A 15,531-nucleotide genomic window follows, 5' to 3' on the forward strand; every position below is an offset into this window, starting at 1 on the left:
TAAACATCATCTTTCCGGTTCCTGAAAGAAGCCCCAGGTTCTAATACCTGGATGCATTTAGACCAACATTGTCTTCTCTTGGTTAGAATATTTCAGAGGACATTCAAAGAAAATCTGAGCATTGCAGGAGTGCTACCCAAGCGTGAACTGTGTTCTTGACACTAGATATTTCATTTTCCCCAAGGATTTTCATTCTAAACTGTATGAGATTGGGCCACTTTCAGGCCAGGCTGACTAAAGGCTCATTTTCTAGTTGCAATTCTATACAATAGCTTCACAGAGGATAAATTAGGTGGCAATGCAGTAAAAAAACCCGATGTCTTAAATCAGGTTTTTTTGCTCCTGCAGAATGGTCAGCAAAATAATAAAAAAGCAGACTTAGATAGCAGCTCTGTGAAAGGAGGGCCTTGGAAGGTAAAAGAATTTGGGATTTGGCAGGGAAACTACAGATCCCAAGGTAACCTCCTTGGGACCACTGCTGTCAGTCAGGCCAGCAAAATGGACACACAAAATGTAACAGAGGCGGAGATGCAATATAAAGCATCTGAAGCTCCATATTTCACGGGACACATTTCCTGGAAATGTCTATACAGCTGCACAGGGAAACATGCTCCTGCTGGCAGACACTTGAGGCAGGCCAGGGCACAACCCTGAGCCACTTGCCCAGAGCTAGCACAGGCACAGCCTGGCCTCTGGGCTGCCCTGGGACAGCAGGGAGCCCAGAGCCCTGTGCTCTCCAGGAATGGCTCAGTTGCACACGCGCCCTCCTGCTCCTCTGCTGCCCCACAGCTCAGCAGCCCTACGGCTCCAGGGGCACTGGCAGCAGCACAGCTCATTGCAGGGGCACATGCAGGGCACAGCTGTTCCCTGGCAATGTGCACAGCCTCTCTGGGCTGCCACAAGACCCTTCCTCCTGTCAGCCAGCAGCCCAGCTCCCCCTGCCCTCTGTGCTTGTCCTCCCTGCAGTGCCCCTGGGCCGGCGCTGCCCCGCGGCTCTGCCGGGGCTCCTGGGCCAAGGCCCCTGAGCCGCCCGCGAGCCCAGACCTCCATTCCCAAGGCCGGGCTCCAGCACAGGAGGCTCCAAGCCCAACAGCTCAGCCGGTTTCCTTGGGAACAGAGGCATCCCAGCTCCTGTCTTGTACCAAGAGCTCTTTCCCTTCTTCCTCTGACTTTTTGCTGTAGGCTCAGAAGAAGCTGACATTCAGGTACAAGAGAAGAAGTGAGTTAATTGATCTCATGCCTTTACAATCAATCCATCTAAGGGGTGAGGAATTCAAAGCGTATTTTAGTTACTGAGAAGATTGCTTGGTTTTTCATTTTTCATTAAACGAGCATCAGTTTAATTTTTCTGGACAATATGGAGCTGGCAAGCCAAGAGAGAAGGGTTCTACTAGTTTATGTGGTGCCCATTGCCTCCCCACTACTACAGGATGCCTTTCCTTCCAAATAAATTGGAAACTCACAGTGCTCTCTAGAATCTGACACTGGCAAGGAAGTAATTGTTTTCAAAAGTAATTTTCAAGGCCTTTGTTTCTGTAGGTCCCACTCAATTCCAGGTCGGGTTTTGCATTTTTGGGATTTTTACATTACTCTTTACAACAAAAGAAGTGCTGGGACATAAACAATGGCACCACGTTTTAGATAAAAAAGAAGATTTGCTTTCTGCATTAGATGTACCCAGTATTCTGTGAGCCTGTATTGGTAGGGAGCAAAGTGCTCATCCCAAAGTTCCAATTTTGCTCTACTTACTTGTTCCAGGGGTTTATTCCCTGCTGTCTTTTCAGCAGAGACACCCAAACACAACATAAACATGACCTGCCTCAAAACATTTCTGATCTTGGCTAATACTGTCAATTCAAAATATTCCTAATGGAAATAGCAGAGGGTAGGTAATTTTGAAATATTCTCCAACAAAGCAGTTAGAATTAGGAGAACTAGTTCTTTACATGGCTGCACAGAGAATAAAATCATATGGCAGCCAAGCAGGATGAGTGTCTTAAACCTGGATTTCTTCATCCTGTAGAATGCTATAGTCAGTAATAAAAGTGAGACAGGTAAGGTTTAATGGGTTAAGTAATTTCTAGTACAGAATTAGTCCAGAAAAAATGACACCTTACTTACTGAGCAGTACTATTCCCTAGCTGCATTAAGCATTCCAGCTTCATATCAGTAATTAAGGAGTCATTCCAAAGGGGCCATAGCCAGGATTTGGCAGAACTAACCCTGACCCCCAAACGGACCAGGGGATCTGATCCCTTGTTCTGCATCAGCAGAATTATTTTTCCAAGTCTCATCTCTCCTATCATTCATTACACACCCAGAGATGCCAAAGGAACAACAGCAGCGTCATTGAGGCTTTCAACTTGAAAGCACTGCCTGACCCAGATGCACCAGAGACTGCATTTTGTCTGGCACAATTCCACTTGTCAGGGATCAGGCAAGGCAGGGACAGGGACAAGGCAGAAGGCATCTCCTGCCCCAGCCTCAGCCTGCAACACTGACACAGGCAGAGAGAGCCAGGGAAGAGATTTGTCACTGTGAACCTGCCATAGGTGGCTTTGGGCTTGTGCTGTCACAGGATGACAAACTCACACCCTGCGTAGGATGCATCCCTTTGGAAGGTTCTTTCTCCCTAACTGGAAAATTTATAAGGACATGCTGTCAGAGGTGGTTTCCCTATTTCTGCCAATACAATACCAGGCAATGTCCATGAATCTCCTTCACATCTCAAAGGGCTCTGCTCAGAAACTGCCCCAGTGAAAGATTTTCTGCTTCATAAGCAGAGGAAGGAGTGTGAGTATCTCTCATTTCATGCTAAATGCCTTCTTTATCCTACTAATTGTGACACTAGAAAGGCTGCAGGGAGATAAAAAGAATGAGCAGGATGGAGAGGAAGGTATCCTCTTCCTGCGCTGCATTTCAGGGGCCCCCAGGTACCACTAAACACTTCACCCTGGAGGAATTTTCACTGTGCCACCAGAGAACATTCCCAGAGACTGGGCTCTGGGAGAGTCCACTGAGCCCATCAAAGAACTGAAATTAATTTGAAGAAATTTTGAAAAGAATTGGTTTTAACCCAGCTTTCCAAATGTCACCTCTGAGTCAAGAATGCAATGGTCATTTTAGGACAGACATGCCCTGTACCTACCTGTATGTTCAGAGTTCTCTTTGCTTCTGCAGCTGGGTCTTGGCCTGGAGAAAATGGAGGAAAAAAGAACATGTGAGGAGGTAGAAAGAGAAGGGAGGGAAAGGGTGTACCATGAAAGGAGGCAAAACTTTTAAACATGGTCACTGTGATGAAGGGGGAAATGAAACACACAAACCCAACAGGATGCAAAGCTGATTCATTGTCCTTAAGTTTGCCATTGCTGGAGTCACACAGAGATGGCTAAGCTCCAGCTAAAACACAGCAGTAATTCTTCTACCTGCATCAGAACTCCCCAGTTCTGCTGCCTCTCCTCTTGGAGCCAAGTGGCTCCTGAAGCCTCTCTGAAGCAGCAAGAGCTGCTGAGCTGAATCATGACTCTGAATGGAGGGCAGCTACTTTTGTACAGCTGCCAAAGCTTGACTTTGCCTGCTTTGCCTTACCCTGGTGACAAGCCTCGTGCTACATGTGGTCAGAGCACTGCTGTCTCCTGAGAATGATATTACACCTGCTGGCTCTTTCAAGAAAACAAAGGCTGGTTTCCAACTCAGCTGCTAGGGAAGGATGTTCAGATCACACCTTAAAAGCCCCACTGAAGATTCGCAATTGGCATGATACTTCTGTGACTCCCTCTTTATTGTTAGCTCTTGCATAAGGGTAATAGCTACATTTTCTTTTGCATATCCAAGCGAATATTTTTCCATAAGGTACAGTCCTATGCCTCTTCTATAGCACCTTTCCCTCTTTCATCGAAAGCCCAGATCAAAATATTAAATACCAATCGGATTATACATCAGATTTTACATCTATACTGCAAAATTTATCTGGAATCTTATTTCACTGTGGAGCCACAGGCACAGGCACACACACACCTATCCAATGCAGTACAGTCCCCAAATGTCACCACAACAATTACAGAGGAATTCAATAGCAAAGGTCCAGCAGATGACCCATCTTGAGGTGCTTTGAAGCCCTGCCTCTTCTTCCCCACCACCACCTCTGCTCTTAGGGCATTGGTGTTGCCTTTGACATTGTGCTGGATCATCATAGATGGCCAAAATGGAGAATACACAGAGGTTTGCCTAAATACATGGGACACCTGACTGGGCAAAATGACCCCACGAGATGCCAAGAGAGAGCTGAACAGCACACTGCAGCAGCAGACACCTTGACTTACCTCATCTCCTGGGACCCCTGGAATTCCAGCTGAGGAGAGCTTGGCAGGGACCCTGCAGCACTGCCAAGAGGGGGACTCACTGCCCTGCGTATGGGGGGGATCAGAGGTGGTCCCAGTGACCCCTTCTTCATATCCCCTCCACTGGAATACAGCAAGGAAGTCTGGAAAGAGTAGAACATAGTGATCAGATCAAGCATCCAGCCTTGCCCCCATTCATGCCTCAAGACATTTAGCCATGCATCTAACTGGGACCTGCCAGGAAATGTCAAACTGATCGTCCAGCTTGGCCCAGGATGGGGAAGGGAACATGAAGTGGTGAGGGAGAGACCATGTCACACATTTGCCACCTCTGCCCTCGTGCTCATCCTCTGCAAGTGTGGCTGCATTCCCAGCTGGCATTCACATGTTTGACATCAGGATGTTCTGGTGTGCCACTGCCTCCACTGCCCTTTTGGATGGCATGGCAGTGGCTTTAGATCACTGTTCTCTCCCTGCTCCTAAGGTGTCTCACAGCCAGTGCTGATCTCCAGCCAAGACCTCACAAAGCCATTCTGCAGGATGTCAAAACCTGCTTTTCTCAAGCCCCTCATTTCTTCTGCTGCTGCCCTTCCCTTCTACACTTCCCCAGCAGCCTTTGAGCCCAGGTGCTGCTGAGCTTTCAGCATGCTGGCTGCTCTCCTGCTCCCACACATCCATCATCTCAGGCTCCCTGGCACTGAGGAAGTTCAGCAGAGCTCCCCTGCCCTGCTGCTCTCTGCAAGCTCTCTGTCTGCCCAAGGTGCTCCAGGGCCCCCATGCCATGCCCAGGAATGGGGCTGGAGACAGCAGGGGCAGGTGCACACTCATTCTCAGTATCCCATCATTTCTGGCCCAGCTAAAGAGACAAACCAGAAGCTGTTCGAACTTCACTGAAAGGGTCAGTTCCTGTCAGGGAAAAGTTCTCCGAGCTCTGCCAACAGCACATAAACTGAACACTTGCCACACAGGACTTTGCTTGGTCTCCTTACCTTATATCCTTTTCCCTCTGGACTCAGCTCCTGGTTTTTTCTCCTCTCTTCATCCCAGCCGGTGCCATTTTCCCCATTCTCCTGCTCTCTGCTGCATGTTGGGCTTGGCTTGGTACGAGGAGAGCTCTTCTGGATGGGAGGCAATGGCTTGGAGGGAAGGAGCATGGAGGAACTTGCCAGGGAAAACCTCTTGGCAAGACGGTAGCCGGTCAGGCCTGCAAAGTGGAGACACAAAATGTAACAGAGGCCACAATGCAAACCTAAAGCATCTGAAGCTCCATATTTCATGGGACACATTTCCTGGAAATGTCTATACAGCTGCACAGGGAAACAGGCTCCTGCTGGCAGACACTTGAGCCAGGCCAGGGCACAACCCTGAGCCACTCGCCCAGGGCTAGCACAGGCACAGCCTGGCCTCTGGGCTGCCCTGGGACAGTAGGGAGCCCAGAGCCCTGTGCTCTCCATGAATGGCTCAGCTGCACATGCACCCTCCTGCTCCTCTGCTGCCCCACAGCTCAGCAGCCCTACAGCTCCAGGGGCACTGGCAGCAGCACAGCTCATTGCAGGGGCACATGCAGGGCACAGCTGTTCCCTGGCAATGTGCACAGCCTCTCTGGGCTGCCACAAGACCCTTCTTCCCAGCAGAGATTGGCCCAGCTTCCCACTCACCTATGTGTGAGGCTGAGCCATGCTCGTAAGGGGAGAAGTCAGTTAGGTGAACTCCCAGCCTTACAATCAATCTCTCCAAGGATCGATTAGTTATCCAAGTGTTTTTTACTATTCAGAAGACCACTCTGTTTTGTTTTTTTTTCATTATATTAGCATTACTAGAATTCCTCTTAACTGTATGGAGCTGGCAAGGCAAGACAGAAAGCCTCTACTGCTTTGCTTAGGTGCTGCTCATTTCCCATCCACTACTTTGAAATCCCTTTCCTTCCAAACAGTTGGCAACCCACAGTGGTCTCCAGAATTTGACAATTACCCCTAAGAAGTAATTGCTTTCCAAAGCTAGTTTTCATGGCCTTTGCTCCCACTCAGTTCTGGGTTAGGTTTGTTTAGTTCCAAACTCATTCCATTTCTCTTCACAAGAAAGGAAGTGCTGGTACATGAACAACGGCACCCCATGTTAGAAGTAAAAGAAGCTTTGCACTCCACATTACAAGTCCCCAGTATTCAAGGACCCAAATATGCAGGGAACAAATTAGCTTTCAAATATTTCGGTTTTGCTCAGCTTCATTGCTCCTTGGCTTTATTCCGTGCTGTCTTCCCTGCAGAGACCCAAACCCAACATAAACATGCCTGCTTCAAAACATTTCTGTTCATGGCAGTTTATAACAATTCAAAAAATTTTAGTGGAGATTACATAGGGCAGATCATAAAATGAAACCCATTCTTAAATATGTATGTTTTTATCCCTGAAGAATGGCTAGATCATTTCTAAAATTGCAACTGATAAGGTGTAATGAGTTAAGTAATTTCTAGTACAGAATTAGTCCAGAAAAAATGACACCTTACTTACTGAGCAGTACTATTCCCTAGCTGCATTAAGCATTCCAGCTTCATATCAGTAATTAAGGAGTCATTCCAAAGGGGCCATAGCCAGGATTTGGCAGAACTAACCCTGACCCCCAAACGGACCAGGGGATCTGATCCCTTGTTCTGCATCAGCAGAATTATTTTTCCAAGTCTCATCTCTCCTATCATTCATTACACACCCAGAGATGCCAAAGGAACAACAACAGCGTCATTGAGGCTTTCAACTTGAAAGCACTGCCTGACCCAGATTGCATTTTGTCTGGAACAATTCCACTTGTCAGGGATCAGGCAAGGCAGGGACAGGGACAAGGCAGAAGGCATCTCCTGCCCCAGCCTCAGCCTGCAACACTGACACAGGCAGAGAGAGCCAGGGAAGAGATTTGTCACTGTGAACCTGCCATAGGTGGCTTTGGGCTTGTGCTGTCACAGGATGACAAATTCACACCCTGCGTAGGATGCATCCCTTTGGAAGGCTCTTTCTCCCTAACTGGAAAATTTATAAGGACATGCTGTCAGAGGTGGTTTCCCTATTTCTGCCAATACAATACCAGGCAATGTCCATGAATCTCCTTCATATCTCAAAGGGTTCCGCTCAGAAACTGCCTCAATGAAAGGTTTTCTGCTTCATAAGCAGAGGAAGGAGTGGGAACATTTCTCATTTCATGCTAAATGCCTTCTTTATCCTACTAATTGTGACACTAGAAAGGCTGCAGGGAGATAAAAGCCATGTGCAGGATGGAGAGGAATGTTTTCTTGCCTTGCACTGCATCCCTATGGCCCCAAGGTACCACTCCAGCACCTGCCACTCAACACTTCACACTGGAGGAATTTTCATTGCACTACTGGAGCACAGGCCCAGTAACTGTGCTCTCAGAGAGTCCACTGAGCCCATCAAGAAATTGAAATGAATTTAAAGAAATTTTTAAATTTAATGGGTTTTCACCAAACTTTCCAAATGTCACCCCTGAGTCAAGACTACAATGGTCATTTTAAGACAGACATGCCCTGTACCTACCTGCATGTTCAGAGTTCTTTCCCTTGTTTATGCTGCTGGATTCTGGCCTGGAGAAAATGGAGGACAAAAGAACATGTGAGGAGGTAGAAAGAGAATGGAGAGAATGGGCGTACCATGAAAGGAGGCAAAACTTTTTAGGATGGTCACTATGATAAAGGAGCATATGTAACCCATAAACCCAACAGGATGCAAAGCTAATTCATTGTCCTTAAGTTTTCAGTTGCTGGACTCACAGAGAGCTGGCCAAGCTCTGTATGAAACAATGGCAAAGGTCCAGCAGATGACCCATCTTGAGGTGCTTTGAAGCCCTGCCTCTTCTTCCCCACCACCACCTCTGCTCTTAGGGCATTGGTGTTGCCTTTGACATTGTGCTGGATCATCATAGATGGCCAAAATGGAGAATACACAGAGGTTTGCCTAAATACATGGGACACCTGACTGGGCAAAATGACCCCACGAGATGCCAAGAGAGAGCTGAACAGCACACTGCAGCAGCAGACACCTTGACTTACCTCATCTCCTGGGACCCCTGGAATTCCAGCTGAGGAGAGCTTGGCAGGGACCCTGCAGCACTGCCAAGAGGGGGACTCACTGCCCTGCGTATGGGGGGGATCAGAGGTGGTCCCAGTGACCCCTTCTTCATATCCCCTCCACTGGAATACAGCAAGGAAGTCTGGAAAGAGTAGAACATAGTGATCAGATCAAGCATCCAGCCTTGCCCCCATTCATGCCTCAAGACATTTAGCCATGCATCTAACTGGGACCTGCCAGGAAATGTCAAACTGATCGTCCAGCTTGGCCCAGGATGGGGAAGGGAACATGAAGTGGTGAGGGAGAGACCATGTCACACATTTGCCACCTCTGCCCTCGTGCTCATCCTCTGCAAGTGTGGCTGCATTCCCAGCTGGCATTCACATGTTTGACATCAGGATGTTCTGGTGTGCCACTGTCTCCACTGCCCTTTTGGATGGCATGGCAGTGGCTTTAGATCACTGTTCTCTCCCTGCTCCTAAGGTGTCTCACAGCCAGTGCTGATCTCCAGCCAAGACCTCACAAAGCCATTCTGCAGGATGTCAAAACCTGCTTTTCTCAAGCCCCTCATTTCTTCTGCTGCTGCCCTTCCCTTCTACACTTCCCCAGCAGCCTTTGAGCCCAGGTGCTGCTGAGCTTTCAGCATGCTGGCTGCTCTCCTGCTCCCACACATCCATCATCTCAGGCTCCCTGGCACTGAGGAAGTTCAGCAGAGCTCCCCTGCCCTGCTGCTCTCTGCAAGCTCTCTGTCTGCCCAAGGTGCTCCAGGGCCCCCATGCCATGCCCAGGAATGGGGCTGGAGACAGCAGGGGCAGGTGCACACTCATTCTCAGTATCCCATCATTTCTGGCCCAGCTAAAGAGACAAACCAGAACCTGTTCAAACTTCACTGAAAGGGTCAGTTCCTGTCAGGGAAAAGTTCTCCGAGCTCTGCCAACAGCACATAAACTGAACACTTGCCACACAGGACTTTGCTTGGTCTCCTTACCTTATATCCTTTTCCCTCTGGACTCAGCTCCTGGTTTTTTCTCCTCTCTTCATCCCAGCCGGTGCCATTTTCCCCATTCTCCTGCTCTCTGCTGCATGTTGGGCTTGGCTTGGTACAAGGAGAGCTCTTCTGGATGGGAGGCAACGGCTTGGAGGGAAGGAGCATGGAGGAACTTGCCAGGGAAAACCTCTTGGCAAGACGGTAGCCGGTCAGGCCTGCAAAGTGGAGACACAAAATGTAACAGAGGCCACAATGCAAACCTAAAGCAACTGAAGCTCCATATTTCACGGGACACATTTCCTGGAAATGTCTATACAGCTGCACAGGGAAACATGCTCCTGCTGGCAGACACTTGAGGCAGGCCAGGGCACAACCCTGAGCCACTTGCCCAGAGCTAGCACAAGCACAGCAAGGCCTCTGGGCTGCCCTGGGACAGCAGGAAACCCAGAGCCCTGTGCTCTCCAGGAATGGCTCAGCTGCACACGCGCCCTCCTGCTCCTCTCCTGCCCCACAGCTCAGCAGCCCCACAGCTCCAGGGGCACTGGCAGCAGCACAGCTCATTGCAGGGGCACATGCAGGGCACAGCTGTTCCCTGGCAATGTGCACAGCCTCTCTGGGCTGCCACAAGACCCTTCCTCCCAGCAGAGATTGGCCCAGCTCCCCCCTCACCTATGTGTGAGGTTGAGCCATGCTCGTAAGGGGAGAAGTCTGTTAGGTGAACTCCCACCTTCATCATCAACACATCTAATGGGTGTGGTGCTCAAGGGGAATAATTTTTAATTATTGAGAAAATTTATTTGGTTTTATTTCTCATGGAACTAGCCTGCATTTAATTCCTCTTAGCAGTATTGAGGTAACAAGTTTGAAGGGAAAGGTAGAAGGCTCCAATTATAAAAAAGGGAAAAAGATTCCTTCTTGAGGCTGGCCTGTGAATCCACAGGAAAACTCTCAGATGTTGTGATGTTATTTCTGCAAACCACAAAGGTCTCCAATCAAGCAGGCAGGCCTTATTGGCGTATCTGTAGCACTGTAATCCCACCCTCACGCTCAGACCCTATCAGCAAGCAGAGGAAGAATGGGAAATTTATCTGCAATGAGACCCAAAATTGATGGCAAAGAAAACAACAGAATTTGCATCTCACGACCATGTCCAACCTGTGGTCAGTTATGGCCACAGTCCCTCTCCTGGCTGACAGTAGGAGTGATTTGGCTACTGTCAAAAATGAAAAGACAGCATAAACTAATGATAGAATGTTGTGATGCCTCAGGGCATCCTTGCAGCTTCCTCTGTAGCTGTCAGGCACCTACTCTGACACAGGGTCAGCATTGACCACCATGGACCAGTTTTCTTTGAAATCTGGGGGGATTTTTTTCCATTTGGCTCTGGCCTTCCACCTCCCTTCTATCCTCACCTTTTCCTTCCGTTGTCTTTCCTTTTCCATTAAAATCCATGTTTGAACTCGTGCTTCTGCCTGGCAGAATTGTCTGCGTTTGAGTTTAGGAACACTCTCAGAGCAGTCAGCGCCAGGAGCTTTGAGCGGCCTTTGAGCAAAGGCTGGGTTACTCCAATCACCGTCACTCGGCACAAAGAGGCAGAGGCAGACGTGTCTGCTGCCACTGGCGCCGTGTCCAGCACAACCTGCACCAGCCCAGCGTGGGGCTGCCCCTTTGTGACACGCTCACCATGGTTCTCTCGTTTCCATGGCTGCAAAACCCCACCCCAACTCCATCCCCTTCCATTCCTTTGCCAAGGGCAGCCAGCCCTAAGCCCAGCCGGGCCAGGCCTGAGCGTTTCACACTGTCTAGGTGTTATGAATATGAATGAGACCAAACTTCCTCCAGAAAAAGAGGTTCTTGTTTATCAAAATAGCTACAAGGACAGAGTACCCAGGATAAGCCCAGGCACCCACACAGCAAGCCAAAAACAGAACAGTGCTCTAACCCCAAGTGCACTGGGTTGTCCCCCAAAAAAAACCAAGCAGCCAAAAAGAAGAACCATGACCAAACAGAACTCCCCCCCCATTTATAGCCCCTTTTGAGTCCAGGATTGGTCCATTTTGGATCTGCATGACGATTGGTCCATTTCCAGGCTTCTCATTGGTCCTAAACACTGTTCATTCTGGACCAGTCGTTTCTGCAGGGCTTCGAATGATTGGTCAGATCTTCCATCCAATCCATCTTTGACCTCGCCTTGCCCCACCAGAGCACTGTTCCACCAAACCCTGCACCCTTCTCCTAGCACATTCTAATAAACCCCTCCTTTTAACATAATACAATTAATATAACATAATTAATACAATATAATTGAACTATACCCTTATTTAACTTAACTTTTACCTATAACATAGGAAGGAGACCCTTTCCAAAGCTACTTTTCAGGGTCTTTATTTCTGTAATTCCTACTCAGTTCTAGGTTGCAGCTTGTTGGTGTGGGATTTTGTTTAATTCTCTTCACATCAAACAAAGTGGTGGGACACAAACAATGGCACCGGGCTCTCAGGACTCTAGCTGGTCAGAAGACCCCAAGATAAGTTAGAAAGTCTCTTTTCCCAGACAGGCAGTTAAAGAAGGAGTCAGAGCTCTTCATTTCTTGGTCTCAAGATTGTTTTTTGTATCTTATCTATAAACTTCTTTCTCCTGACCTGCTGAGGTCTGCTCAGCAAGAATGTCAGAGGCACTCTACCTGCCTCTGAGGCGGTGTTATCTTTTTTTTCTAAAAACTATGTGTACAATGTTTACAATTACTTTCCAATACCTATCATCTATGTTAGACAATTTTTTACTCTAAACCAGTCTAAAAGTGCCAACATCACAGCTGAAGATTGAGGCTAGGAAGAAGGAAAAAGGACAAGGCACACCCAAATTCCTCCATCTTGGGACTCCAAGCCCTCATTCTAAAAGCTTCAAAAACCTATTTTTCACCCCGTGACAAGCTATTATTCTACTGAAAATTTCATGGCTTGTAATTCTTCATATAAGGTTGGTAATCCTTTTTTCCAAGGGCTAGATCAAAGGCACAGGGGTCTTGGGCTCTGTGCCAAGGTCTCTGAGACCCCTGGGCAGGGGCTCCAGTCCTCCAGGGCAGCCGGAGGAATTTCCTGGGTTCTGACACCGGGCAGTGGAAGTAAAAGCAGCTTTGCACTCCCCAGTAGATGACCCAAAAATCAGTTGGCTGAGAGCTGTAGGGAACAAACTGACCTTTCAAACGTTCCTCTTTTGCTTTGCTTCATTGTTCCCTGGGGTTTCTTTCTCTGCGTTCTTTATTGCACAGACACCCGAACCCAACATAAACATGATCTGCCTCAAAACATTTCTGATCCTGGCAGTTCCTGAAAATTCCAGATTTTCTTAATGGAAATGGCAAGGGGCAGTCATTCTGAAATACTCTCCAACAGAGCAGGTAAAAACAACTCATCCTTGACATCCTTGATTTGGCAGAACTAAGTCCAGTCTATGGGACCCCTGGGCCTGATCCCTTTTTCTCAATCTGCAAAATTATTTCTTCAAGTCTCATCTCTCCTATCTATTCAAAGAAGCTTTGCACTCTGCATTAGATGCCCCCAATGTTCAGTGGGCCGATATGATCAGTGTATCTGTAGGGTGTAAATTGGCCATGCAGAGTTCTCCTTTGTTGTTCAAGGCGTTTATTCTCACTTTCTTTCCTGCAGACACACCCAAACCCAACATTGCAACACAAAGCAATTCTCATTTGGACTGTCCCTGAAAATTCAAACTTATGCTCAGGGTGTTTCCCTGTCCCCAGGGACAGGCTCCAAGGCTGGGCTCTCACCTGCACAGAATGAAGAAGAGCTGCTGCCCTTGCCAGCGCCTCCGGGGTCTCGCCATCAGCGCTTTGAATGCAGCTTTTGTACACACTCTGCCTCTCTGAGCCCAGCAGCATTCCCAGGCATCAGCAGTGCTGCTGCAGGCCAACATCCCCCAGACACAGCTGCAGCAAGGAGATTGCAACAAGGCCTGGCTGCAGGAGTCTCCAGCCTGCAGCAGCTCTTCACCTGTGGTGGAATCATCTTGCGCTGCCATGGGGGAGCAAAGGGGTTAGGAGCTCTTTGCACATGAGGGTCTCCTCCATGTGCTGCTGGTCACTGGGCTGACATAGCTGCTGGTGCCCTCCTCCACAGCTGTACCAGGAACCTGTCTGGGAAAATAACACTGCCAGTGCCAGTGCCAGCCACCCATCCCTGCCATGGCCCTGCCCACAGGGCGTCCTGCCCACCAAACTGCTCCAGTCAGGTGATGTCAGACACCATCAAAATACATTCAAACAATGCATTTTCCACACTCTGGCAAAATCATGGCCATACAGGCCACATGCTGGAGGCAGACTGCTGTTGGCAGAATGGGGGAAGCTCCAGCAGCTGCTCTTCCCAGGCTGGATGGCCATGGCAGCAGAGGCAAATCTCTCACCATGCCCACTGCTGTGGGATCCAGTGCTTTGGACATGTTCCCACTGAACTCAGGCTGCAGCTACAGCAGCACCATGGCTTCACAAACCATCAATCATTTGATTACAAAGAGCAGGAACGGCATACAAGACTGCTCCAAGAGCTGCAAAAAAATGGGGTGAGGGAGGGGACAAGTGAGTTAGAATAGCTCATTCCTTTTTAATACAAGCAGAGATTTAAGCAGGGGTACTGGGCTAATCATACTGGGCCCTGGTTTGTAAGCCTTGTCTCTAGCAATTCCCAGCAGTTTGCAAGCATTTTTCACTACAAAGGAGTACATAGGATTTTACAGCACATGCATGAGCAAGTCTGAGCCAGAACTCAAAGTACAAGACAAATAGTCCCAAATCAGCCACCCATGGGGAAAGGAAGAAGAAAAGCAGATGAAGCAAGTGCCATTGTGGCTGAATTGCCTGCATTTATCCCATGGTCAAACCTTTCTGAATAAAAGCACCTCAGTTTAAACACACAGCTTAAGATCAAGGAATTCAAGTGTTCTGAGAGCATTAAAAGCCTGATTTCTATGACTTTCAAGGAACGGTAGATGCTAAATTCCTTAAAAACACAAATGTGGGTCTATTTGGGACTGCATCCTTCAAAAGCAGGAATGCAGGTTTAGAATTGCAGAACTGTTTCCATTGGAAAAGACCTTTAAGATCATAGAGTCCTCCCAATAACCTGAGACCACTAACACTGCCAAGGCCACCACCAAAGCATATCCCAGGAAATGTCGTGGGATGGGACATCCTTCTTGTCTCCTTTGTTCCCCAGGAGCCCCTTGGAAAGAAAAATGCCCACACAGGCTTTATCTGACTCCTTCCCAGCCACCCTTTCCCTCACTCCTGGGTCTCATTTGCTCCACAGGCTTCACCATCTCGCTCAGCTCAGAGGAGCTCTCAGAGGAGAAAACGCTGCCTGGTGTGGGGTTGTCTGATCCCTGTCTCATCTTCATTCCATCTGCCCTGCTCCCTCTCCCATCAAAGGGACCAAAGGATCCCCCCCAACCCCACGGTGCTGCACCAGATCCTGGGTACGTTCCCTCCTGTGCTTCTTGGTGGCCCTGGGGAGGCTCCAGAGCCCTCCCTGTGTGCAGGACAGCTGCAGCAGCACCGCTGCGCCTGCCTGCAAGCAGCGCCTGAGGAGCAGCTGCGCCAGTTCAGAGTCTGAAACGGAATCCTCCGTGCACACAAATGACAACTGGCATTTCAGGGCTGGCAGGAGAAGCTAAATCCATCTGCTCGCTGTCCTTTCTAGCCATGGCCATTGGAAGAATTGCCCCTGCCCAGGAAGCTCTCAGGTGCAAGAGAGAAGCAAAAGCCAGGTGTTTCTGAGGTGCTAGCTGCCAGTGCCTCAGGTTTTTCTTCCAAATTCTAAGGGGTTTGGACTATTTTTACCATTTCAACACTTTCTGTGCATCCCTGTGAGCAAGTAAGCGCCACACCCTCTCCCTCAAAGCCTTGAGGTACTGCCAAAGCAGAACTTGTTCATGCTCTTTTCTCCTGGTGATTTTATAATCCCATTATAATCCCATGCAGACTCTGATAGCAAAGCAGTGCTGTAGAGAAAAGATTGGAATCCTGGGGTACTTTTTGCGTGGGTGTTTGATCCTGCTTTTCCAGGCCTTGAGCTGAGCAGGGTGAGGCTGAGGCCTGGGGCCCTCCAGCTGGTG

At 48.7% G+C, this 15,531-nt stretch overlaps 1 protein-coding gene across 1 annotated transcript in view; it reads left to right on the top strand.

Moving 5' to 3' along the window:
- The window catches only part of LOC134413705 (olfactory receptor 14J1-like), a gene marked incomplete at its 5' end in the record, with an annotated part of 82,152 nt that extends 67,123 nt beyond the window's left edge, over positions 1–15,029 (top strand). The window contains 2 exons of the mRNA XM_063147745.1: positions 14,727–14,780; positions 14,956–15,029. Of these exons, the coding sequence (XP_063003815.1) occupies positions 14,727–14,780; positions 14,956–15,029 (128 nt within the window). The remainder of the gene's footprint in view (positions 1–14,726; positions 14,781–14,955) is intronic.
- Between the last annotated feature and the right edge of the window lie 502 nt (positions 15,030–15,531).

Source organism: Melospiza melodia, unplaced genomic scaffold, assembly GCF_035770615.1.
Source record: "Melospiza melodia melodia isolate bMelMel2 unplaced genomic scaffold, bMelMel2.pri scaffold_48, whole genome shotgun sequence".
Taxonomy (NCBI): domain Eukaryota; kingdom Metazoa; phylum Chordata; class Aves; order Passeriformes; family Passerellidae; genus Melospiza; species Melospiza melodia.